Here is a 26713-nt window from a genome sequence, read left to right as displayed (position 1 = left end):
TTTTGTTAATTTTTTTTCCCTTGTTTAAATTTATGCCAACAAAAATGAAATGTCACAAGAAATAGATAAATAGATAGATACTTAAATAGATAAACAAACAAACACACAAAATACCTCTGTTTGCTTGAATCCAATTAGGAAGTGAAATTGTAAATAATAAATAAATTAAAAAATAAATATACTACTACTACTACTACTACTACTACTACTACTACTACTACTACTACTACTACTACTACTACTACTACTACTACTACTACTACTACTACTACTACTACTACTACTACTACTACTACTACTACTACTACTACTACTACTACTACTACTACTACTACTACTACTACTAATAATAATAATAATAATAATAATAATAATACTTTATATATATAATATTGTTAATATGTTTTAGTGAAATTTGTAGTCTAACCTGTCAAATGTAGTTTCCAAAAGAGAAGGAGGTTTAAACCAGTTGCCATTTTCTTGGTAGTTAAATTCTCAACTCACTGTGCCATTGTTCCATACTTAACTACAACATACTTTGGCTGTAACTCTGAAGTATAACAGAGCAACTCATATAAATAAACCAATGTGTACATATGTATCCACATTTTATCTGAAGTCTGGATGAAGTCCTGCTTGCATGGATAAGAGGCAAAATACTGAGCTCCAAAAATAGTTCATCTTGTACCTCCATGCTATAAGCTTGTCTCTGTCCATCTCATATTTATTTTATGAGGCTTTGAGAGAGCTACTTCTGCTGCTTCAGTCACAGTCTAGATTTACTCAAGTGAAACCAGAACCAGAGACAAGACACCAGGGATAGTCCAGTTTTATTTGACGCAACGAAACATAATGCTCTGAACTGTCCCTCACACCTATCACCTACTAACCCACTTCATGACAATTGGGCTAAATCTATGTTTCACTATTTAAAAGTGAAGTGTGCTTTTCTGCTGACTTTTCTGCTGATTGCTCTGCCAGAGAAATGTTGTAGGGTTGCCTGGAATGTTGCATATTTTGGCACTAAACTTAACTATCAATCATGTATTTAATGAATTTGTGTTTTTATCACTCAAAAACACCTTGTAAGACATGCAGTGTTACCATGAGTGGGGTCGCCTCTCCACAGATTTGACCTGTAACTTGGCCTGGTTGTCCTTTTAATGAACTATGCCTCAGTAAGTGAAGGAAATATTAAGTTATGTTAACTCAATTAGTGGAACTACTACAATATGACACCATGTTTTACTACAAATTTTTAAGTCCCAATCCATAAAAGGAGGCCAAATGCAAATGTTATGCAATGGTCATGGCAATTGTGACATATAAACTTCTAAGATTGGTGGTTTGATTGTTTTTTACTTTCACTACCAGCTCTTTGCATGTAAACAAAAATAAATGTTCCTACTAGAAAATGACTTCTGGCTCTAAAACTCTTTGTTCATTCTATGTTTGACATCATCAGTTTGGTCATCAATCAGTTAGTCACTTTTTATGTTAATGCCTCCCTCTCTCCTGTATGTGGGCCTCCCTCAGTGTCCAGCTGTCCTCTCTGTATTTCTTCTCCTCTTTCTTTTGCTCTTTCTCTTATTCTTCCTCAGCACAACCTCTCCCTCTCTTTGTTGTGTCCAGCAATTCTCTCTCTCTCTTTCTCTCTGTACCCATCTCCTTCCTTCCTCTCTCCCTCCACCCTTCTCTCTTTCTCTCCTTCTCTCCTTCCTGTTTTTTATTTGTTCCTTCCACCTCTCTCTCCCAGCTTTCCACCCTCTATCTCCCTCCCTCGTTCCCCCTTCCCTCCTTCTTTCTCTCTGCCTTATCTTGCCTCCTCCCCCTTTTTCTTCCCCCCTCTCTTCCTCTCTTTCTTCCTCACCCTTTCTTCCCCCTCCCTCTAGCTTTCTCTCCCTCCTTCTTTCTCTTTTCCCCATCTTGCCTCTCTTCCTTCATCTCTACCCTACTCTTCTCGCTGTCTTTCTCTTCCTCCCCTCTTTTCTCTCTCTCTCTCTCTCTCTCTCTCTCTCTTTCTCTTTCTCTGTTCATCTACCCCTCCTTCTTTCCCCTTCCCTGTCTCCATTCAGAACAGAGCGTGCCCTGACCATGTCCACTGCAGAGTTGAATCATGTTGTTGCATAAGTATAATTAGCTTTGGTGGCAGAGACGCACCTGTAGCTATTCTAAACTATATGGCCAGATTAGGGCTGACAAATATCAAGCTGTGATTTTTCTGACAAATGTGGAGACCACGATTAGATTTGCGATTTATGTTTGGATTCTGTTCAAAGTTCAGACTTTAAAGCATACTGAAGAGCTGACAAAAAGACTGGAATATGAACTGACAAACTAATACAAGAATCACATTGTAAATTAAATGAAATGGAAATGAAATCTGTTTATCTGTCTGTCTAAGGGGCAATTTAAGCACAATGAAAGCTCAAACAAAAGTCTCAGTGCAGCTCAATAGGTAGGGTCATCAGGTCCAGTGTCAGGGCAGTTTGAGAGGAGGAACAGCTCTCAGGACAAAAGTGTGCAGCATCATAGCAGCCTCCAGGGGGCAACAGGTGAACTCTGAACACAACAGGAAAGCCTCTTCTAAGCCTCTCTACGCTCTGGGGTTTCAGTTGATGATGAGACAGGACATTCCTTCAAACTGTTTCCCCTGAAAGGTCTTCTGCCATATTTGGTGTAGAAAGCCTGTTGCATTGTTGTAAAAAGTCTGTATCATTTCAGAGCTAGCTGTCTAGCATAGCTATCTCCAAGCAGGGTCACCATGGATACATGAAAAACAAACTACTCAAATCACACAATCCAATAGTCCTTAACTTCTGTCCTTTGAATTGCACATGCTGCACTTCTTAGTTGGTGAACACCCTCGAAATATTAAGTTAAAAATGTTACATACTGGGAGTATGGGGTCCGGGGCTCTTTGCTAAGGGCTGTCCGGTCCCTGTATGACCGGAGCAGGAGCTGTGTTCGCATTGCTGGCAGTAAGTCAGACCTGTTCCCGGTGCATGTTGGACTCCGCCAGGGCTGCCCTTTGTCACCGGTTCTGTTCATTATATTTATGGACAGAATTTCTAGGCGCAGCCAGGGTCCGGAGGGGGCCTGGTTTGGGAACCACAGGATTTCATCTCTGCTGTTTGCAGATGATGTTGTCCTGATGGCTTCTTCGAGCCAGGACCTGCAGCAGGCACTGGGGCGGTTTGCAGCCGAGTGTGAAGCGGCTGGGATGAGAATCAGCTCCTCCAAATCCGAGGCCATGGTTCTCGACCGGAAGAAGGTGGTCTGCTCTCTCCGGGTGGGTGGTGAGTCTCTGCCCCAAGTGGAGGAGTTCAAGTATCTCGGGGTCTTGTTCACGAGTGAGGGAAGGATGGAGCGGGAGATTGACAGGCGGATCGGTGCAGCGTCTGCAGTGATGCGGTCACTGTATCGGTCCGTTGTGGTAAAGAAGGAGCTGAGCCGGAAGGCGAAGCTCTCGATTTACCGGTTAATCTACGTTCCTACCCTCACCTATGGTCATGAGCTCTGGGTAATGACCGAAAGGACAAGATCGCGGATACAAGCGGCTGAAATGGGCTTCCTCCGCAGAGTGGCCGGGCGCACCCTTAGGGATAGGGTGAGGAGCTCGGTCACACGGGAGGAGCTCGGAGTAGAGCCGCTGCTCCTACACGTTGAGAGGAACCAGCTGAGGTGGCTCGGGCATCTGCTCAGGATGCCTCCTGGACGCCTCCCTAGGGAGGTGTTCTGGGCATGTCCCACCGGGAGGAGGCCCCGGGGAAGACCCAGGACACGCTGGAGGGACTATGTCTCTCGGCTGGCCTGGGAACGCCTTGGGGTCCCACCGGAGGAGCTGGAGGACGTGTCCGGGGTGAGGGAAGTCTGGGAGTCCCTGCTTAGACTGCTGCCCCCGCGACCCGGCCCCGGATAAGCGGAAGAAGATGGATGGATGGATGGATGTTACATACAATTTTTTTAAAGTTTATAAATGGCTCAGTGTGCCAGCCAGAGCAGAAAACCATGACCATGGCAACCGCAGCCATGTTGGTACAAATCTAAACTACAGGGTTAGCAGTTTTTATGAACAATTATGCAGAAATTTGTTGTTTGTGGAGGAAACTGTGGTACTTCAAAAACCGCAGCATTTGAGATTTGCTAATGGTTTTTATATAAATTGCAATTCTGCTTTGAGTTCAATTCATCTTGCAACAGATAAGTAGACACTAAAAACAACAGTGTGTTATTTGGGAGGGGGTTGGAGGGGGTCTGTTATGTCACCATCCTCTTGGTCTGGGTTATGTCTGTCCATAAGCAGAGTGTGAAGTCCTCAGTCTGTTCAAGTCCATCTGTCAGTGCAGGACCAGCAGGAGACCAGACTACAGGCTCAAGAAAATATTATCCATCCTTTTTCAGAATGATAACAAATTAGAACCATTGCGATTACATTTAAAGATAACAGTATATATTTTGAATGTGAAAAAGTCAAAATGTTCCAATATAATATAAATAGTCACTAATGGATGGGTCAAATGCAGTAAAATGTGCAGTAAAATGTTCTTACATGGGTGATAAAGTCTACAAAATCTGATAACACTTCATATAACGCCTATATGAAGTATTATCAGACTTTGTAGACTTTATTGCCCATGTAGGAACATTTGACATCTGCATTTGACCCATCTATTAGTGACTTTGGGTAATATGTCAGGAGCAGTGACCTAGGATTTTGGTCAGAATAAGCCTGTATTTTTCAGAACACTACCTTGCCGAAAGAACACTACCTTGCCATTGCTAATAATACTGGAAAATAAATACTGCCTAAAGGTGCACTATGTAACTTTTCTGGTGATGGTTGTGTCTATCACTTTGTTGTCTCCCTGAGAATGTTGATTTGCCTGGAATCAGAATCAGAAGCAAAATTCACAAACTATAATGTGCTTTGGCATCAGCAATCCACACTTTGGAGTGTGATGCTAACTGTAAGCACTGCTCTATCTGAGACTCTGTTAGACTTTATTTTAGCTTTATTTTGACACAATCTGACCAGAAAGAGCTAGTTTAGTTGACAACAGGTGAAATTATTTATTCTGTTAAAGAAGCCTTTTAGACATAAAATTACAGTCACATGCTAGCTATCATTAGCAAATAATTTTGTTGATAATCAAACACCTAAACAGGTCCATGAATGCTCATATTGATCAGAGGCTCCTGAAAATTTGTGCGTAATTCCTTATGTGTTTTTTCTTAAAACTCTTTTGTGTGCATTCTAATGTGTGCATTCTAATGTGTGCATTATGTCGTTATAAGCATACACTACCACTCAAAAGTCTGGACACACTTTCTCATTTATGTTTCATCTTTATTTTCATGGTTATTTGCATTGTAGATTCTCATTGAAGGCATCAAAAATATAAATGGACACATATGGAATGTAGTAAACTAAAAAATTACCTCAGAATAGCTCAAAACCTGTTTCAGATTTTAGATTTTTTTTAAATAGCCACTTTGCTTTTATCACTGCGTTAGACACTTGGCATTCCTTGATCCTGACATGGCACACCTTGAACTGAAAACCATTTCAGTTTACTTTATTTTAAAGGTTAGGCATGACCCTGGAGTTCTAATGCAGGACAAGTTTATTTACCATCAGTACAGGACCCAGCACCAGACACATGAAACCTCAAGACATTGTGATAGTGTTGTACAATCTAGTCTAGTGTAGTCCAATCTGGCTTTGCGCCTGTTGTAGGAAGTATTATACCTCTACTGATGTATGCCATGATAACAATGACTGAGCCTGCAGTGTGAAATTTGCCATTTTTGACAAATTAATTCATGTTGATTTCAGTATTTTTAGGAAATTGTATTCTTATTTATATGACATGTTTCTAATAGTTTTAATCTGTGCATTGTTCCCCAACCCATTCCAAAGTATACGCAAGTGAATTTCCATGATTTCTGTATCATTTCCATACATTGAGTAGGCTAATACACAGGTTGTACAATTACTATAGTAAGTGCTTAAATGTAGTCAGTTAAAAAATATCTTTTCATGCTTTCAAAACCAAAGACAGTTTTTTTCTTACCCTAACCTGTTACAACCCACTACAAACTGCTCTTCCAATGATACTTGGAGCCTTTTTGATAAAATTGGCAGTGAAAAGAGTTGAGATGGGAGCGTTTCATAAGCAGGACAGAGACTGCGTGGTATAGCTCTCCAGATGGCGCTGCTGCGTGGGAGGGCATCAGAGTAAAATGTGACGCTGGGATTTTAAAGTGGAGGCAGTTAAAGTCCACAATGGGTAGTTTTCAGATTCTACAATGTGGTGATGTGATGGTCCTCTCTGAGATAAGGCCAAGAGCCAGTATTTGTGGAGGACAGGAAATTGATTTTAAATAGAAACACCCAAATAATCCACAGATCATTTACATTAGTGATACATTTTAATCCAGGCAAGCTATTAAACGGTCATCAAAATATACATTACATTTTTAGACAGTTTCATTTGGGCTAATTACTTATTGAACTATCATCATAAACTTTATAAAGAAGTGGACTAAGGGAGTGTGACATCACCCATAGTGTTCGGCTCCAGTCAAATGAAGCTCATCAAGGCTAGCCCTTATAGAGGTGAATTTGGAGCTGAGTTTCATATTTGGAATTCCGACCACCAGTATCATAGCAACCAAAGAGCCAATCCGGTGCAAGGCTGTTGAAGGTAACACCCCTTACCCCCCTCACCACTAGTTCAGCAGAGAGCAGCCCCTTACCAATGCTGTCAGTCAAACACTGTTAATGTTGCTAACGCTAGCAAGAGCGACCTCGGCGAAAGAAGGAGCCTGATTTGTCTCTTATTAATGTTCATATCTTGATTTATGGACACAGTAGCAAAATAAAATAGGAGGATCATAGAGCGGGTTAATACAAACATTTTAAGATCAAATGGCGAACATGACAACAGCAGGAGCAACATTGTTTCAACAGAAAGTTAATTCAATATCAGTTTTTAATACCTTTAATGGAAGCTACTTGGAAAAACTAAGTAGACATATTTTTGAATAGATAAATAAAATTGTAATATCAAACTAATAGACTATATAATGCTGCTTTTAAAAGGAAATTCATCGTGGATCTCACTAGTGAACATTGAAATCGTATTTAAATACATTTGTTTAATTCTAGTAATATTAACTGTGTTAAGTTAAGTAATTAACACAGACAAACCTGATATGACCTTATGGCAACCTTATGGTTGCTATAGAAACCGCTTCTATGCGAAATTTGCCATAATATAAACATCAGTTTATTTGCACAGAGTTAAAGTTGGATATTTCTTCCCCTTTACTATCCTATGAGTAAATTAATCAATGATGCACAGAAAAGCTTCATGTTACTCTCTCATTTGTCCATATTTAAATGTATTATAATATATTCACAGTACTTTCCAGGGAATAGATTCAGTAATACTAAAGTAACACGCTAAAATTTCCTTAGAATGTTTACACAGTTCCCAATTTCCTCATCTCAATTTCAAATTGTACTTTATGTTATGGTGTTTATCTCATTTTCTTTTTAGAGTTTTAACCTCTTCTTATAATGTTCCAAGTATCTTAAACTATATTTACAAATGTCCAAATAAGATATCATTCATAATTCTAACTTGAAAAAAATCTATTATTTCAGTCTAATATTTGTATAGATTTATTTGGCATTAGTTGTGCTGTCTTATGACGTTACACTATAAACCCAGCTTGTAGAAACGCTGTTCTGCGATTGGTCGATCCAACTGTCACTCACCTGAATCCTTGTCTCGCCTATAAGTGCTCCCAATCCCCTCTGTACAGTGACGTTTTCTGGGTCAGCACTTCATGTAATCTGACACGGAGCAGACCAACGGCAGGGGTTGAATAAACAAGGCTATTTTTGTGGAAAATGTTCAGATTTGTTTTGGAAAGTATGTGGGGTCAGTGTTTTCAGGAAGTGAAGAATGTAAACTCAATTATGACAAGATTCAAGACTTCCTCTGATAGGCCTTATAAATGCTGTTGACATTCTGAAGATTTATAAGAAGTAAGGCGGGTGCAAATCACTGTTATACTGTAAAAGGGCCCATGTTACACAATTTAAGCAGTATTTTCATTGAATTTCACTTATTTTTATTTTTACAGGGAGAATCCAGTGAAAGCACCAAACTCTTTTTCATGAACATCCTGTTTAGACAAGTTTAATATTTTATCTATGTTACAATGTTTCCTCATCAAAACATACCTGTAATTGTGTTTTGTTTCATTCACACAATGAATATTTAGGCTGAATTCTTCTCTCAGACACACTCTGTTCCACCTTGTGATGTCATGCGGTAATACAGGAAGTGCTTCACTGTGTTTTCAAACTCCATACACCTTCACTAAAATTATTTGGATAATTTCAGACCTGGAATTGCCAATCTGTACTGATCAAGAGGTAAAAAGGTGGCTGTTAACTGTTAACTTGAAAACTACAACTTCATGACATCACAAGGTGGAACAGAGCATTTTGAGTTTTGAAGATGTAGATACACTAATAATAAAGAATTATTTAAACGTGTGAAAGTAACAAAACACAACTCCAGGTATGTTTTTGATGAGGTAACAACATTCTGACATAGCTAAAAGCTAACAACAGTCAATTTTGAGTAATACAGTACCAAAGGAAATGTGCAAATGGACCTTAAAAGAATGACATCATCCCTCCCTCTGAGCGCCACTGGCTCATCCTCCCTTCTCTTCTCTCTCTCCTCCTTTTCTTCTCTTTGCCCTATCTCTCCTATTCCCCCCTCCTTTCCTGTCTCCTCTATCACCACTCCTCTCCCTCTCTCCCCTTTCTCTTTTACCCCCCTGTTCTGTCCTCTCTTCCTCCTCTCCCTCCCTGTCTTTCTCTTTATCTCTCTCTCTCTTTATCTTTCCATCCCTCCCCTTTTGCTTATCTTCTCTCTTGCTCTCTCTTTATCTCTCTCTCCCCTCCTTTCCATCTCTGCCCTCCTCCTCTTCTACCTCTCATCTCTCCTTCCTCTCCTACTCTCTCCCTTATTCTCTCCCCTCTTCTTCTCTCTCTTTCCTCCCTTCCTCTCTCCCTCCTCTCTCCTCCCTCTCATCCTCTCCTCCCTCCCTCCTCACTCCTCCCTCTCATCCTCTCCTCCCTCCCTCCCTCCCTCCCACTGTGTGGCTGGTGCCGTTACCTCGGTAACTCTCTCCATGACGCCGACCCACTCTCCGACTCCTCCGCCACTTAAACACAAAGCGCTCCTGGATTCATCAAAACACAAACAAAGAGATCAGACTGTAACAACATGGCCGCCTTCAAAACCCCGTTCAGAAGTGGAAATGTGCCTGTAGAACGTTCTAACAGTGTGTTGTTACTATGTGGTGATAATTACATGGGGCCACACTCCAGAGCCCGTTAATTAGCTGTTGGCTTACGCAGTGAGGCTCTGTGTACACCAGTATTTGTTAAGTACAGGCTTCAACATGTATAATCGTGCTGGTCGTTGTAAGACTTTGCTTACGCTTTTGGTTTGAGTCATATTGTAGCTGTACTGCTTTTGTTTCATATTATTATTACAAAATATGCGTCACTGTGTGAAACAAATCAAAATAAAATATTAAAGCATACCAGATTTATTTACTGGGTGCTTTAAGACACAGGGTAAGGGTTGCATGTAAGCAAAAAGATACCCTTTCAGATGCTGATTATATACAAATTATTACTACTGCTAGTGGTATTTCTATGACTACTACTATTACTACTACTCTTGCTACTGCTACTGCTGCTGCTGCTCACCACAACTGATACTATGACTATTATTATTAGTCTGCTACTGCTGTATTGAATAAGTTTTAAATAGTTGTATTGATTTTTTTATTTTTTTATGTATGAAGAGTATGTGGTATCTGATTACTTTCAGCCTTTGTTTTTTGTGCTAAACTAAATGTTTTGGCATGTAACTGAATCTGCATAGTTTCCTACTTTAAAAGGTTTTACTTATCAAACATAAGTAAAACATCAAACAAACATAGTTAACATGAATAATTTTGATATACTTCTGTCTGCGTGTTCTAATATAACATCTAATATTTTGTTATTTTTATGTCTTGTGTCCAGGAGCTGAAGAGTTAAAGATGATCAAACCAGAGCAGAGGAGAGGGAGGGCGGTGTGGTTCTGAGCATGCTCAGTGACTGACTTCCTCAGTGTTTTAGAGGAGTGCCTCAGCCCGGCGTCTCACTCACTCTGTGCTACTGACGAGGAGGAACAGCCCAGTCTATAACACCTGGATCTGGTCTTTAAAAGATTTATTCAGACAGATGTGTTTTTGTATTGTCAGAACACAGGGCCGCGATGTTTGACCTTGTCTGCTTTCTGGGAAATAAAAGCCTTGGATTTTTTTCATGTCTTTGAATAATTTCACCACCGTCTGACAGCAGCCCACGCAGCAGAGGGGATTTCTCTAACTTTGAACTTGTGCAATCATCTGCTCCATTTGAGGCTGATCTGATAAAGTGCTTCTGTGAAGAAGAGGAAGAGGAGGAGGAGTAGGAAGACTTCTTAAACCTGCTGCACTTCTCTCTGAGCCACAGGTCATCTCTGTGTGTTTTGACTGTTTGTCTTTTCTGTTACACATTAACCACGGAGGGCCAATAAACTCTGAACATGGGCTCTGAGAAAGACTCGGACTCCCCCCACTCCTCAGTGAGTGGGGTCCCAAACCCCAAGTGTAAGCGGCAGGGCCGGATCTCTTTCCACAGCCTGTTCCACAGAAAACGTTCTCGAGGCCGGGCTCCTAAAGGGGCTCCAGTGGCCCCTGTGTCTCAGCCACACAGCCTGCCTCTGCTACCCTCTGCTCTGCCCTCAGCTCTGCCTTCTGGGCTCACCTCTCCACAGGACCTCCCCTCTGTTGCTCTCCCCTCTGTCCCTCCACCCTCAGGGCTCCAGGACCCTGTTGCGCCCCTATCCTGTAGCCGGGCGTCCCTGTCAGAACCTGGGCTACTGGAGTGCCCCCTGTGCCTGGTGCGGCAGCCCCCGGAGCAGCTGCCCGAGCTGTTGGGCTGTAGTCACCGCTCGTGCCTCTGCTGCCTGCGTCAGTACCTCCGCATCGAGATCACAGAGAGCAGAGTCCAGCTCAGCTGTCCTGAGTGCTCCGAGCGCCTCGTCCCCCGGCAGGTGGCAGACATCTTGGATGACCCTGTCCTCCTGGAAAAGTACGAGGAGTTTCTGCTGCGGAGATGTTTGGCATCTGACCCCGACTGTCGTTGGTGCCCGGCTCCAGACTGTGGGTGAGTCAACAGAACTTGACTGAGACATAAAATTACATGATAATAATCATTTCATATTAAATAAACTATGCTTGTACAATAGAATATGAATTTGTGTTATAGACTGATTTTTGTTGTGATGACATTTGAAATGGAGACACAGAGTCACTTAGAGTTGCATTCTGCACCAGTGACTCAGCTTCTTCCTCAAGTCAGAACAGGAACATGAATATAAATATGTCGTTATTGAGATGATTAAGTTAACAATGAACGCAGTAATGAAGTAAGCATTTTAGTGAGGACAATGATGCTACTTGATTTCAAAGAACCCGTTGTATCAGAGTGAAGGCAGAGCCAATACAAATGGTTGCTTTATTGCTCCACTTATTTTACATTTATTGAATTACATGCGTTTTTATTGCTCAAAAATTCCTTTAGAAACATGTATCTGTTAGTGGATTCACCTCTCCAGGGACCTGACTTGTAACTTGGCCTGGCAGCGGTGGTAGACCCTCTACCAGAAAAGTGACCTTTAACTTGGAAAACCTTTAGAACACATGCACTTTTTCATATTTCAATATTTTAAACCTCATCAAAATTAACCTTATCCACACTACTATTATGTCTTATTTCAATAGCAAAAGCAGGGCAAAGGCAGCAGGTGGTTTTGCCAATAGCCTTGTAGCCTAGTAGAGTTTTTATGTGGTCATTTCCCAGAAGCATCTTGGGTTTCACTGAGATGAGACCTTGGTCTAGACCCGGTTTACGTCACACAGCCTGAACTTTATTACTGCTGGAGATGCGCCCTCTGTTTTTTGTTATGGTGATTATCTGATGGAAAGGCAGGACAGATAAGATTATGAAACCCTGATCACATTGCTTCTGGGTTTTTGGCAAGATAGTAAGGACTCTACTGGTTTAATAGTGTTTCTGTAGTTAGGGTAAACAAAGAAGTAACTATGAAGTAGATGATATGTTGTGTTCAAGTGACAACATAATATTTAAACTTCCAATATTATGAAATTTAAGTGGAAGACATTGAGTAATTTGTCAAAATGAATGTTTTGACTTTTTTATGGTTAATATATCTGTAATAACTGGACTATCTACATGAAACAAAAACTGGCATGAAGTTAAACATCTTTTGTTCACACAAAGTAATTAATTTGTCTTTTGTTAGCACGTAGTAATTTTGGTACAAATGAAAAAATCTATGGGTTGCTAGCATAAATCGGAGGAGCCGACAGGTGCCAACAGCTGTGCCCAATGGGCACCGCAGTTTTCTAACGAGGAAGTCAGCAGACTTTATTTTATTAAGTTGTTTTACATGACTATTGCAATTTAAAATGTCCAAATTATAACCTAATGGTCCAGGTGTCATAAGTTATATAGTATATAGCAGAGTATATAAGTATATAGCAGACCCAAGCGCAATACGTCTTCTTTAATATAGCTTATTTATAGGCAGTAACCACATAAAAAGTGTTTCAATTTAGCAAAATTCAAGGATTTTCTGTTTGGTTATTTCTTTCAAAAACAATGACTATAGTTTTATAAATGATGTCATTTTACTGAAAATTGTGAATGCAGCCTAAAATTTGAGAGTGCCATACTTCCTTTTAGTTGGAATTTATCAGCAAGGTGCATTTCCCATAAAATTCTTCAGAAGTTTAGCTGCTTGAATATTAATTCTCATTCACAGACTTCCTCTTTTACTATAGCCTCACTTGTACATGGTTCTGTATGGTAAAAATGAAACTAAAGAGTTATGCGGTTTGTAAGATAAGGCAATGTAAGTTTACCAAGCTTGGTTTCAGCAATGACATTTTCAAAGTTGTTTTTTTTTTATTTTTTTTATTATAACACTGTTTATATAATCTAGTGGCAAAAATATGCATTGTAATTACATAGTACATTTGGAAATATATATAAAACCTATGCCAACTTGTATAAAATGTATAACTTTTATCTTTTACAAACTACTGCAATACTTCATTTAGCACCTTTCACTCATTTACCCCTAAGTATCTGTTCTTATTGTGGGCAGAGAAAGTATATGGGGGTCTGCAGGTTTGTGGTTACAGACAGGACTTTTATATTTGGTATTTACAGTTTTTTGGAACATATGAGAGGCGTGAAAGAGCAGAGGAGTAACTCGTGCATCTCTTTGTGCTTGTGGCTGCAGTGGGACGATTCAAAACAGAAAGTTGTGTTATAGTTCTGATGTGGCTTTAGTTTTGACTGTCAGGGGGAAAGCCATGCATGCACTGGCTGGTTTCACTATTGAAATACATGATCCCTATACAAAAGTTCCTTCAATCCACTTTACTCTATCCACATTTTATATTGTATTGATACTTTGCAGTGATTTCATGCTGGGGGGTTACTGCATGTGTGTCAATGTTCAGCAGTTACCACGGTGACACAATTAATTCACATATTAGCAAACACGGCCTGATACATTTTTTGGATTGTCTGAAAAGAAATACAAAATGGATGTAAACAACACATTTTCAGGAGGCTGTGATCAATATTTGAGAGGGAGTTGTTTAACAGCACAAATCATCTCTCCTGTTGTAGTTCAAACTAGGTGAGTACTTTATGGTCAGATTGCGCTGAAACAAAGATCAGATTGAGGTCTAACGTGAGTAACAGCGCTTCACAGTTTAGTACCTCTAGCTAGCTTCACCTCCCCAGGGAATGTTGATTACATCAGCTGCAAAGTATCAATAATTGGTTGATTTTTGTAAAATGTTGTATGTTCATGTATACTAACAAGTCAACAGTTGGGTGGTGTGAAACAGGAATGATAACGGCGGTGCCCATGGCAACTTCCAGAATAAGGTCAATAGGGCCATACTGAGATGACTGTGATGGATAGACACATTTTTTTTCTTTTTTTTAACATGAAAATGTGTTGGGACCATACTATAGCTTTTTATTATTACGTTTCAGTATCTAATTTATCTTATTGTACTCGATATGATTACAGGGATATTATTACCATCCCTAGTGCTACTTCTGCTGCTCACCAACTACTACCTCATTCTCACTTACTTCATAATCAGCTCAGGCCACAGCCATTTCTACACTAGACCACTACTTGTTTTAGCCATCTGTACATATTGTCACGCGAAAAACTGGACTCACGTGCAACACAAGAACACAGCCAAACTCCTTGTCTCAGTGAATACATCAGCTTTATTTGCGATACAGAGCCTACGTGTCTTCTAGATAAATGAAAAGAACAAAAGAAATGAACAAACAACAATCCAGCCACGCAAACTGAACACCCCTGATTGGCAATGAACTTCAGGTGCGGGGAAAACAGGGAGGACTTGAACAGGCTGGGAAACGAAGCTGGACTGGAGATAAACAAAACAGGCAACAAAACGGGCAGGAAACAGGCAGAACTGTGACATATATAGTACTCCTGTCACTGCTAATACACTTTGGGTTATTGTCACCAGTAATTACATGTGCTGTTTTTACTCCAATTTTTTTTTTATTTATTTAATTTTCATTTGATTGTGAAATAGCATTATTTGAATCAATGAATGCATTAAAGCGGACCTTTTTATGCAAAACTGACTTTTTTTTTAACCATATCATTGCTGTTTCCCCTTAAGATTATTTTCTTAATTGTGACACATGTAGGATTCAGCTTCGTTGCGTAGTCTGCCGCTCACTAGTGTGACCTGCAGCTATCTATCAGAGGTGCTGACAGCCGCACGGGTCTTTATTATGATGACGTTTACGGAGACGTCAGCTCCCATCGGGTGCCACAGTTTTCTAACGCAGAAGTCAGCGGACCTATGTCTTTTATTAAGTTGTTTGGATGGTGTCATAGCTTATAATTATATCAAACACAAGCACAATATGTCTTTAACTTTATCCTGCTTTTTATAGACAGCATTAAAATAGTCTTAAATTGATTTTGTGTGTTGCAGAGTTGTTGTAGTTGAATTACCCATTGAAACCAGCAGTCAGCCCTAACCTATAAAACCTATTTTGTGAGTGACGTTATATGAAAGTGTAATCCGGCACCGCTGATAAAGGCCAGTGCAGTAATGATAGGACTGAACTAGTTTTTGTATCAGTGGGATTTTTCATAGGAGTCCAATGACCTACTTCTAACCACCAAGAGCAGCCTACGTACAAAATGCCTAAAACTGACTCATCCCTTATCTTTAGTAGGCTGAACATAAAACAAAGAGGTGGAAATACCCCAAAGTCTGAGAATTCAAATGGAAGATTTCACTTTTAGAACTGATTGTTAATGTGGTGTGAATGTCTCCATTACAAGTGTGAAGTGCAATTTGAGGGAAAGTTATACAATGTGCCCTAGTTTCTGTTTTTGTGCGTCTCTACATGACATGATGCAAATAAACAAAAATGGAACATGATTTAAAAGCAGCTGAACAGTTGGAAATGTTTCAGATCAGGTAGGAAACATTTGGCTCATAATGTTCTTGGCCGTGTTTTTCTGTATTGTCCTGCATTGTCCTGTGTCCAAGCAAATTGTATTGTATTTTTAGGTGACTGTTTTTATACCCTTAGATATTTTCGTTCTGCATTTGAACCACTCATATATGGAGGACCACTACTACTTTAGATATGACTACCACAACTGCTATTACAACTAATACTAATACTTCAAATACTAATCCAACAATTACTACTATGACTTCTTCAAATACTATAACCACTACTACTTAAAATACTATTACTAGTACTAGTTTTTGCCGTAGTAGCATTTGAAATGGTACTAGTAGTTGAAGTATCAATAGTAGTTGTAGTAGTATTTGAAGTATTAGTAGTAGTTGCAGTAACAGTTGTAGTAGTTGTACTAGTACTAGTATTTGAACCAGTAGTGGTAGTATTTCTGATTAAGATCTAGCTAATAATATAATATCTGCCCTGACTAAGCTCTATACTATTGCGAGATAAGGCCACTGTCTGTTCATGATCCATCCACAAATGGAGTACTTTTGTTGACCCAGACTTTGTATCGACCCATGGTGTGATTCTACCCTGTCTCATAGCCTCCTCCCTCTTTCCCTTATTGAACACAAATCCTGGCTCATCTATTGCTCAATACAAAAAAAACAAATCCCACAGCTCGGATCTCGGACATGAGGTCATCTCCCTCAGTTTCCACGGCGACCGGGGGAGCGTTGCCAGGGGTAACTGGAGTGGCGACTTCATTAGCGAGATCGATATGAGCTTGCTGGACTCTGGACTTTAAGGCTTTTGTTGTAGGTGATGAGGACCTGCCTGTCTGCGTGCTCCTTGATGCAAATAAATGTGTTTCCTAGGCAACAGAAACATAGTTAAAACGTCTAATCAGTCATTATGGTCTAAGGTATTTTTCATTTGCATATTTGGTACACTTCTGCTAGTGCCAAGAACAGGCTCTGTCAAAAAGCAAACCTTATTGCCAAATGCAAATACTTAATATAGTTAATTTAATGAATCACTTTTGATAGGATGTTGTTTATAGGTGCACTATGTCACTTTTTTGTTGATGGTACACCACCTGTTTGTCTCCATGGTGATATCATTGCTTTGCCTGAAATGTTCCATAGTATGACATCATCTTGTGATTGATTTTATGGCTTAAGTCTTACCTTGAATAAGTTGCTTTCTTACTTTGAGTGGGCTCGCCTCTCCACACACCTGACTTGTAACTTGGCCTGCTTGTTTGTAAACAGCAGAAAAGTTGCATAGAGCACCTTTAGTTCTGAAGTAGTTTGAAACACTAAAATCAAATCTCTTGAATTATTTAGTTTTTAGATGTGTTATTTATTTTTGTACTTATTTATGTATTGCCATAGGTTTCAGAATTACAAAAAATTAGGACGTTACCATAGTAATTAACAATTATTGAATAGGAAAAAGTCCTCAAAATGCAAAATGTTGCATAAAACAGGAAGCTGAAACCCATGAGTAGGCTACATTAGACAGAACAGTAAGCAATAGGAAAAATACTCTCACCTAAGCACTGTTGGTTTAAACTCCTTTTTGTCCTAAACTTCAGTATTGCCATGACTGTGCTAATACAACTTATATGATTGTTTATACACTGTATCTATAGTCGCACGACGATGAGCTGTATCAGAAAACCAATAGTATTTTTCCATAGACGTTGTCGTATGTGTAGAGTGTTCTGTCGGAGCTGAAGAGCCTTGTGTTGTTCTTCAAGTGTCTGTTTATCTCCACTTCACCATGTCTCTGTTGTCTCATTTTCTCTTTGGCTTCTTTTCCTGAATGTTTTAACCTCTCTCTTTTATTCTCCTATTCTGTTTGTAGACTGACATGTTGCTGTTACCATAACATAACACATGCTGTCACTTAAAGGCACACTGCAATTTCCCAGAGGTGGCCTGCATGATTCCATAGAAATTAGAGATTTGGAAGTTTGATGTCATATTTTGGAATGTTATAGCCAAAGGGGCCCTCCTCCAGGCCAAGTGAATCAGTCAGGTTTGGGGAGATTCAAGCCCGCTCAAATAAATAAATATGTGCTTCTTAAATTCTTACATTTCTCAACTATGCTTATAATTAGCTTAAAGTGTCCCAAACCAAACCTAGTGTTTAAACCACAAATCCTGGAGTAGACTATTGTACTTTGGCAGAACATTTACCAGCTGTTTCTTAAGAACATTTTAGTTTAGGATAGCCCTCTTCAGGAATGCCTCCTCTTCTTGCCTCATCTTGTTTTTATGGCTCTGCGCTCCTCTGATTCATTCGTTCCTAATGCACTAGCTCGTCAAATAGGTGCTAACCAGGTGCATAGGGGCGTAGCATTGGAGGATCACCAAAAACAATTATGTCAAATGAAGTCTTTTCCGTTCTCTAAATTAGTGATGATTGGAAACACAAAATCATTTTTGTTTTTCACTCCCACAACACACTCCCCCCACTCAACTTCACACAAGCTTTTCAATGTGATTTGTTTTTGAGTGACAGCGTCTTAAACCAGATTGCGAGGCTTTTGTGCAGCTAATTACAGTAGTGATTTGGGCATTTTGAAATCATTTGTGCCTTTGTGTTTGAGTGGGTGTACATTTATTTATTTATTATTTATTTATACAATGCCCAATGAGACTCCCTTTATATACTGAAAAATGCAAACAGAAATCACAAAATAAGTACACAAGTCAATTTAAAACATTAAAAACAGGTGCAACTGTTACCAGATTATTAAAGTGCACTTGCGATATATTGTGTTGTCCACCCTTCAAGGCCTCTGCAGACTAGAGACTACATCTTTAGAATATACAAGTCCCATTTCTCTGTTAATTCATATTTAACCCAATTAGATGTTGGTCTGAAGTCTCAAATTCAAGACATCAAATCCACATTGACTGACCTCATCCAGCTCTCTCTGCTCTGCCCCCAAAACCTTTCACTGCATTGATCGAGTTATCTTCCCCTCTTCTCTGAGACCATTACTGGACATATTACAGAGCTTTGACCCATGCAGGCTTTCATTGTCTGGTCTACTGCTTCTCAAACTGTGGAGGGTGAGCTTCTAGTCTGCAATGAACCGGACTAGGCTAATCTTCCAGTTATTCGTGGGTTTCAGCTTCCCGTTATCTGAGATATATATGTGCCGCTATGGCTCATGATGCAGCAAAATTATGTTCTAAGTGCACAGCTGAATTTTATAAAACTGTTTTTTTTTTTATTCTTTATTGGTTGGACTTTTGAGACTTAAGTTTTAAAACCCATTTAGACAGTTTAGACCACTAACCTCATTTTATCACTTGTTTGGTTCATACTGACATTCAAAAAACCCCAGGACTGACATGCAAAACATTAGGAGACCACAAAAGACTCTATTTTTAACTTAACATCTTAAAAATGTGAAAAACAGAACTAGTGCGTTTTAAACAGTTTCCAGTGGTCCAAAATTATTCCTAATTATTCTCCACTTAATTAATTTATAGACCTAATTATTTATAGACACTTTTCACAACTGTCAAAGGCCAGAGCAGAGTTTTGCTGTGACCGTAAAGCTAACAACAATTAGCATGCTAACACACACGTTCTGATTATCGAAAAATAAAATGTTTTATAATTGAATACAGACAGTACACTGCAGACTTATTTGGACCTTAGCTTATATAATATACCTGTACTGGAGCTAGACAGATTTTCCTCAGATACAAAAAAAATCTGGTACAGGACCTTTAATCTTTTCCTCTATATTTTAGGTTTGCGGTGATAGCGTCTGGATGTGCAAGCTGTCCACGGCTGGTGTGTCGCAGAGAGGGTTGTGGAGCGGAGTTCTGTTACCACTGTAAACAAGCCTGGCACCCCAACCAGACCTGCGACTCTGCCCGCCAGCAGAGGGCGCAGTCTCTACACACGCACAGCAACCACTCGCCCAGTTATACCCAGGAACAGGGGCCGGGTAAGACACAACAAACTCCATCTAATCAGTCAGTAAACACTCTAGTCTAGAAATTAGACTTTAATCTGAGCTTTGTTTTAGCACAATCTGACCATAAAGAACTGACTTAGCAGGAACTGATTTGTGCTGTTAAACAATAAAACTCACACGCATAAAATTACAAGTCACAAGCTAGCTTACAACCTAGCTAGTGTTAAACGGGTTTACGAACATTTGAACAAAGGCCCCTGAAGATGTGCTTGTATTTTTTTCTTCAGTTTTCAGATCTTCAAACTTTTTGGCAGCTTTTGATAATGTGTGCATTGCGTCACCATAGTAACTACTGCTATCAATATAGATAATAATAATAAACTAAATGTCCTCAACTAGACAGCTCAATATGCTGCATAATAATGTGTCAATATTTAGTCAATATTATAAAGGGTAGAGTACTTTCGCTTTAGTAGTTTATATGGGCAGAGCTTATATATAGCTTAAAGCACTATGGATTATTTATATTGACTGCAGTCTGAAACAGCCCCAGACACGGGTCACACTCTCCTAGTTCTTGCCTTCTTTTTTTTCCTCTTCACAATATCCCCATCTCACTCTCCTCTCTCTCTCTCTGTTCTCTTGTCTCTCTTCCTATCTCTCCCTGTCTCATCTCTTACTTTCTGTCCCTGGTCTGTCTCTTTCAGTCTGTTTCTTCTTCTCCCTCTCCCCTTCAACCCTGCTTCTCTTTGTCTCTCCACCTCCCTCTCTTCTCATATCTCTGTCTCCCCCCGTCTTGTCCTCCCTCTCTCTGTATCTCTCATCCCTTCGCATCCCCTCTTTCTCTCTCTTCCCTCTCTCCCTTCCCTCCTCCCTCTCTTCACCTGTCGTCTGCCAACTCAGAACGTCTCGCATCGTTTTACCAGAGTCACCGCAGGGAAAACCTCGACCAGCGAAGCACAAAGATCTATTTTTACCTTCTTTTCTGATACTGTGTTTTTTCTTGTCCTTTTTGTCATGACAACAGCACTTTGTATCCTGTCTGCAGCACTTTTAAATGTCACTACAATATTCTTAGTTAGTCTTAGGTGGGCTATTCTGGTGACAAAATTATTCCGTACGTCCACTCAACACATAACTCCAAGCTCAAAACCTGTTTTTAATTGAACAAAAATTTACGAGATCACCTAAACATTTATACTTTCAAGAACAGCTTTAGAATTGTTGGTCAAGTGGATGGTTTTCTTATAATACTGGATCGTTGTTGACATGTGTCTCTCATCCTCAGCTGATGACATCAAACCATGCCCTCGTTGTGGCGCTTACATCATCAAAATGAACGACGGTAGCTGTAATCACATGACCTGCGCCGTCTGTGGCTGTGAGTTCTGCTGGCTCTGTATGAAGGAGATCTCTGACCTGCACTACCTCAGGTGAGCAATGTCATATGTGTCTACTGCTATATTTTGGGGCGACAGTAGCTAGTACTAGACTGTTTGTGCACTGATCTGAAGGTTGGCGGTTCCAATCCCACTCTCAACATAAAGATATCATTTACCGTTGGTAGAGTAGGTTGCGATTTCAACAAATGCTGTTGTTTTGTACTTAACCCACCTCATCCCCTGACTGTCTCCGTACACTCTTGTATGAATATGTGTGTGAATAGCTGAGTGGTTCCCTTATGTAAAGCGCTTTCCTCATACATTGGTACATTGGTACAATGTTTGAGGAATGATAGATAATGCTGTTTATAACACAGGTTAGTAGCGGAAAAGGTGGCTTTAGTGTTTAGTTCCACTTTAAAGGGGACATACTGTATGCAAAATTAACTCCAACAAAAGATTCAAAGAAAATGATTTGTCGGTGGTTATCTGTGCATTTATGTTTAATTCAAAATAAAATTGCCCAACAACAAACAAAAAGTATAGCATTTTAAATTTGTCAAAGAAAAATGTAAGTCAGTAAATTAACAAATTCATCTATCACACCCTCTTGCACCCCCTTCAGTCCTTCTGGGTGCACGTTTTGGGGGAAGAAGCCTTGGAGCAGGAAGAAGAAGATCCTGTGGCAGTTGGGGACCCTGATTGGAGCTCCGGTCGGGATCACGCTCATTGCTGGGATTGCGGTTCCCGCCATGGTCATCGGAATTCCAGTCTATGTGGGACGAAAGGTGAGAGCGGCCCATCAAATGTACTCTAAAACTGGTTAAAATAAATATCTGCACACAGAAATATGTAACACTTTGTGGGTTATCCATGCCACTATAATGATGTCATTGCTTTTCCTGGAATGCCTCACAATATGGCATTAAACTTATGTATCTTGCATGTGTTGAATTTAAGGTGTTTTATAGCTAAAAAATCCTTGGCCTAATGGCATCACCTTATTGTTATCCATGGACATAGGTAAATTAAATGCCATACTGTGGATCCTTCCAGGCATGCAAACATCACTATGGAGACGAGCAGCTTGTAGATCCTTCACCAGAAAAGTTAATGGTGAACCTTTAATTTGAAATGTTGTTATGTAGAAAGCAACCAGTCAAAGGTTTGGACACAACGTTTAATTCAAAGTTTTGTGTTTTCTGTGTTTTTTTTATTTTTTATTTAAAGCAAGTTATTTTAAGTATTTTGATCTAGCTTCTCCTATATGAGAACTAAACAAACTGATAACATGAATGAAATGGTACTAATAGTTTATGGTTTACACATCGATATCTTTGTGTGAGTTCATAAACACAAGATACTTTCACCTTATCACACTCAGATAAGGTCTAATCCAGTTTTGGTTCTACATTTTTTTGGTCCACGGAAGTTTATCTGTAACAGTGATACAGAAAGTAGAAACGCCTAACCACAAAGAACAGAAACACTTAACCACAAAGAACGGAAGGAAAGGAAAGAGAAGCATTTATTATTACATGGAAGAAACATATTAGACTTAGTGTCATTTCGTTGTTTCCTTTTAGTTCTTCAATTGATTCCTACTGTTTGCTTTTTGTCACTCTTGAAAATGCACCATGACAGAGACTCAAATGTCTGGGATAGTGTCAGGCAGTTAGTTTCCCATGATTCTTAGTAACAATGTGCCTGATTGCATGAAAAACAGTACCCCTTCAGTATTAGTTATTACCTGAGAAAATGCTAGTGAAGGGACTTTTGGCTCTTTTATGGGATCTGAATCTTTTGGATCCATTCACATAAAAGAGCCATTCAAAAGACTGGCTCTCTATTTATTTATTTATATGACATAAGCCAATGTGAGAACTCAATTTAACAACAAACTAACCAAAGAAAAATGACCAAGGCTCAGATCTGTTGAAAATGGTTCAAACAGAGAGTGGGAGAGTGTTTACCTTTTGAAATTATGCATAAAATGTTGCACTACAATAATAAAGTGCAGGGTTATTATGATGCTGATGATGTTAATAAGGAATAAAAAAGAATAAAAACTAGAAAACAATTTGGCTCTTTAAAAAAAAAAAAAACGTTCCTGTTCCATCTGCACACGTTAAGGAACCGCTCAAAATAGCCGACTCTTTCATGAACGTCACATCACTACTTGGCTCTTTTATGGGATCCGAATCTTTTGGATCTGTTCTTTCTTTCTTTCTTGATCTTTATCTATACAGGGGAACCCAATGAGAACTCCCCAACTCTTTTTCATGGGTGCCCTGTTTAAAATACAATACACACAAAAAACTAACTAAACAAGTACGTCTGTAAGTCTATATAAAACCTTACAAACAGGTACAGGTGTGTTCATTACCAGATTATTAAGTTTTGCATGATCTTAAAATGTATTCCATTTTTGTGAGGCAAAATGGCCAAAGCCTTTTTTCTCATTTCTGGTGCAGCTGGTCCTTAGCCTCATGTGATCTGGTATTAAATGTTCCTGTATCAATGATTAACAAGCAGGTGAGATATCCCAGCAGTTTATGAAGTTCATTTCAAAGAGCTGTTCAAAAGACTGGCTCTTTTACCATTTGTTTATATGACAGAAGCCAATGTGAGAACTAATTTTATCCACAAACTAATTACAGAGAAAAATGACCAAGGCTCAGATTTTAGTCAAATGTTTCAAACTGAGAGTGGGAGTGCGTCTAGCCATTGGAATTATGCATTTCCAAAATAATACTGTGGCATCATAATAAGAGCTAGTTTTTAATTTCTTATTATTGTAGTGCAAATATGTTTTTGTCCACAAAGCTCTCACGTGTGTTGCCCACTCTGCTTCTGTGCTGATTTTTGTGTTGATTCAAAATTAATAAGTGTATACAAATGTATACAAATTAGAAAGAGAAAGATCTAGTTATTTTTTTAAATAAGATCTGGTTCCAGCTGTTCACAATAACGAATCGTTCAAAAGAGCCGTCTTGTTAAGTGAATAGTTTATATTGTATAGTCTCGGTTTTACGATGTATGCTGTAAAGAGCATTTATCTTTACAAGAATAGATTCAAATCAGGTACAGGGCCTTTAATTAATGTTTAACAAGCAGGTGATGGACCTCTGCCAGAAAGTTTAACAATCCAACTTTAACAAACCAGTGCAAGCCAACTTTACATACAGTTTACACATACAGTCTTTGAATAATTTTAATAACTTTGTTATCTTTACTTTTTTTTTACTAGTGCTTCGTGAGACCAATAAAAACACTCAGTCACTACAAAACTCAATACATAGTGGTGCCCTCTGCTGGTTGATGTCCATACTGCACCATTCATCTGGCTGTGTTGTGTTTATTGTTTGTTTTTTTATGGATTTTCCTTGAGCCTCTGATTCAGGCGGCTGCCCACTCACTGTTTGTCTGCATTAGTCCTAATCTCTCCAAATGTTCCAAGGATCTGTTGTTCTCAATCAATGATTAATACTTTAAAACTGTCTAACGATTGGAGCCAAGGTCTGTTCTTCCTCCTTGAAGACAAGTTTTGGCCTGTTTTAGTTAAATACCATTGTACCAATGTACCATTAGAAAATAGGTTGCCCCTTTATAATAACTACACTTTAGGAGGAATGATTCAGGCAAGACTACTTTGCCTGTGCCAAGCTCTCAAATATCAGATATCTTTATCTGATCCAAACTGCACCCACAAGACTACACCTGCCCGGGTATTCATGCAAAAACAATTTTTGCCAAAAAAAAAGGTACTACAAAACAATGTAAAGGTTCTTTATTAAGCAAAATTTACCGTTTTGAGCTTTAAACCTTGTTATAACGTTGTTTACGTCATCAAAAACAGACCTGGAGTTGTGTTTTGTTTCATTTGCACATGTGTGAGTCTTTCTGGATTGTTGGTCTGCATCCCCTAAAATCAAAATGCTCTGTTCCACCTGTCATGAAGTGGTAATTTTGAAGTTAACTACCTTTTACCAAATGTTTCCAGTGAAGGTGTATGGAGTTTACATAGTGGAGCACTTCCTGTTTTTCCACATGACATCAGAAGAGTGTTTTCTGTTTGAGAGAAGAACACAGCCTAAATATGCAGAGTTTGTGTGTTTAACATGTGAATGAAACAAAACACAACTCCGAGTATGTTTTTGATGAGAAAAAAACATTATAACAGATCAGAAAATAGCGTAATATGCACCCTTTAAAGACATGTTAACTGTGAGTTGAATCTGCCTTTTTACATATAAACACCAGAAAATAGCAAATCTTCATGTTACTCACTCACTCAGTAACTTCTCTTTTCTATTGATGTCCCAGACAAATCCTTGTAATATAAATAAAACTGATAAAAGGAATAGTTGTCATACAGTACCAAATGACTAAAAGTCTATAGCTATACAGGACTGTGTCAAATGCAATCTAAACTGCTTTGTTATTGCTAATTCTAATACGTTTCTCTTACCCTCTCTCTGTGCAGATCCATGCTCATTACGAACTGAAGAAATCATCCCGTCACCGTAGAAACCTGGCGATCACAGGAGGCGTGGCCCTGTCGATCGTGACGGCCCCAGTCATCGCAGCCGTCAGTGTGGGTACGTCTCTGCTCCAGACCAGTGCACGCTGCTTAACACTACACCCTTAGAGATTATTTTTCTGTACTAAAATAAGATTTGAGCTGTAGGGGGTTGAATAAGTAACTTCTATGACTCATTACAGCCACTAAACTGTTTCATTCTGCTGTTTATTTATCGCAGCTCATATTTTTTAGCCATTAGAAACTTTTTTTACAAATTAGTTTCAATAGTATAATTTATCATCTATATTTTCTTCACTGATATAATACAATGTCCAATCAAATTTTGTATATATTGAAATTATACAGTTCTTTCATATAATCTTTACTGTGTTTTGAAAGTACCTTTTCTGTGCACAGGTATTGGGGTCCCGATCATGCTGGCCTATGTGTATGGGGTGGTGCCCATCTCTCTGTGCAGAGGAGGGGGCTGTGGAGTGAGCCGTGGAAAGGGGCGGGGCGTCCGGATTGACTTTGACGAAGACGATGGACCAATTACAGGTCAGGATACACAGAGGACTGTGGAAGTAGATTATCTATAAGCCTGCCAATCATGATTTTTAATAGATGACTCGTCAGAAATAATGTTTATGTGATTAGTCAGTGATTTCTTAAGTACTTTTATAATATAGCAGTTAATGCCCCATACAACTAAAGTACCCCCTGTTTAAATAACACTTGTACCTGTTCAGTGGCAGATGCATGGAGGGCACTGAAGTCGCCCAGCCTGGGGGAGAGCAGCCTGGACGGAGCAGTGAGCGGTCTGAGCACCACGACCCCGAGTGAGGCCGTGTCTGTGGCCCCCGGAGCACTCAATGAGACGCCGCACTTCAACACACTGGCAGGGGGCGCTCTCGGCACACGCACTGGCAAATACAGCAGGTACACACTCTGATATTACTGATATAATAAAAATAAAGTAGGTACAACCATATGGTCCAAGTCCACTTTAGTCTCAGTGTAGACCTGGTTTGGTCCTCTTTCAAGTCCTGCTTTAGTCCTGATCCAGTCTTCATTTAGTTCTGTGTTAAGTCCCAAGTGTAGTTAATTCTTTGGATATTGTATCTTATTGTTTT

At 39.4% G+C, this 26713-nt stretch overlaps 1 protein-coding gene across 1 annotated transcript in view; it reads left to right on the top strand.

Moving 5' to 3' along the window:
• rnf19b (ring finger protein 19B) overlaps positions 1-26713 on the top strand; it is a 43748-nt gene that overhangs the window by 10260 nt on the left and 6775 nt on the right. The window contains exons 2-8 of the mRNA XM_033974997.2: positions 10133-11302; positions 19504-19703; positions 20962-21106; positions 21681-21843; positions 25542-25656; positions 25998-26138; positions 26330-26519. Coding sequence (XP_033830888.1) covers positions 10680-11302; positions 19504-19703; positions 20962-21106; positions 21681-21843; positions 25542-25656; positions 25998-26138; positions 26330-26519 — 1577 coding nt within the window. The 5' untranslated portion in view covers positions 10133-10679. The remainder of the gene's footprint in view (positions 1-10132; positions 11303-19503; positions 19704-20961; positions 21107-21680; positions 21844-25541; positions 25657-25997; positions 26139-26329; positions 26520-26713) is intronic.

This window comes from Periophthalmus magnuspinnatus, chromosome 11, assembly GCF_009829125.3.
Source record: "Periophthalmus magnuspinnatus isolate fPerMag1 chromosome 11, fPerMag1.2.pri, whole genome shotgun sequence".
NCBI classification, from domain to species: Eukaryota; Metazoa; Chordata; class Actinopteri; order Gobiiformes; family Gobiidae; genus Periophthalmus; species Periophthalmus magnuspinnatus.
Note: the sequence above shows the minus strand (reverse complement) of the source record. Positions and strands in the feature narration are given on the sequence as shown.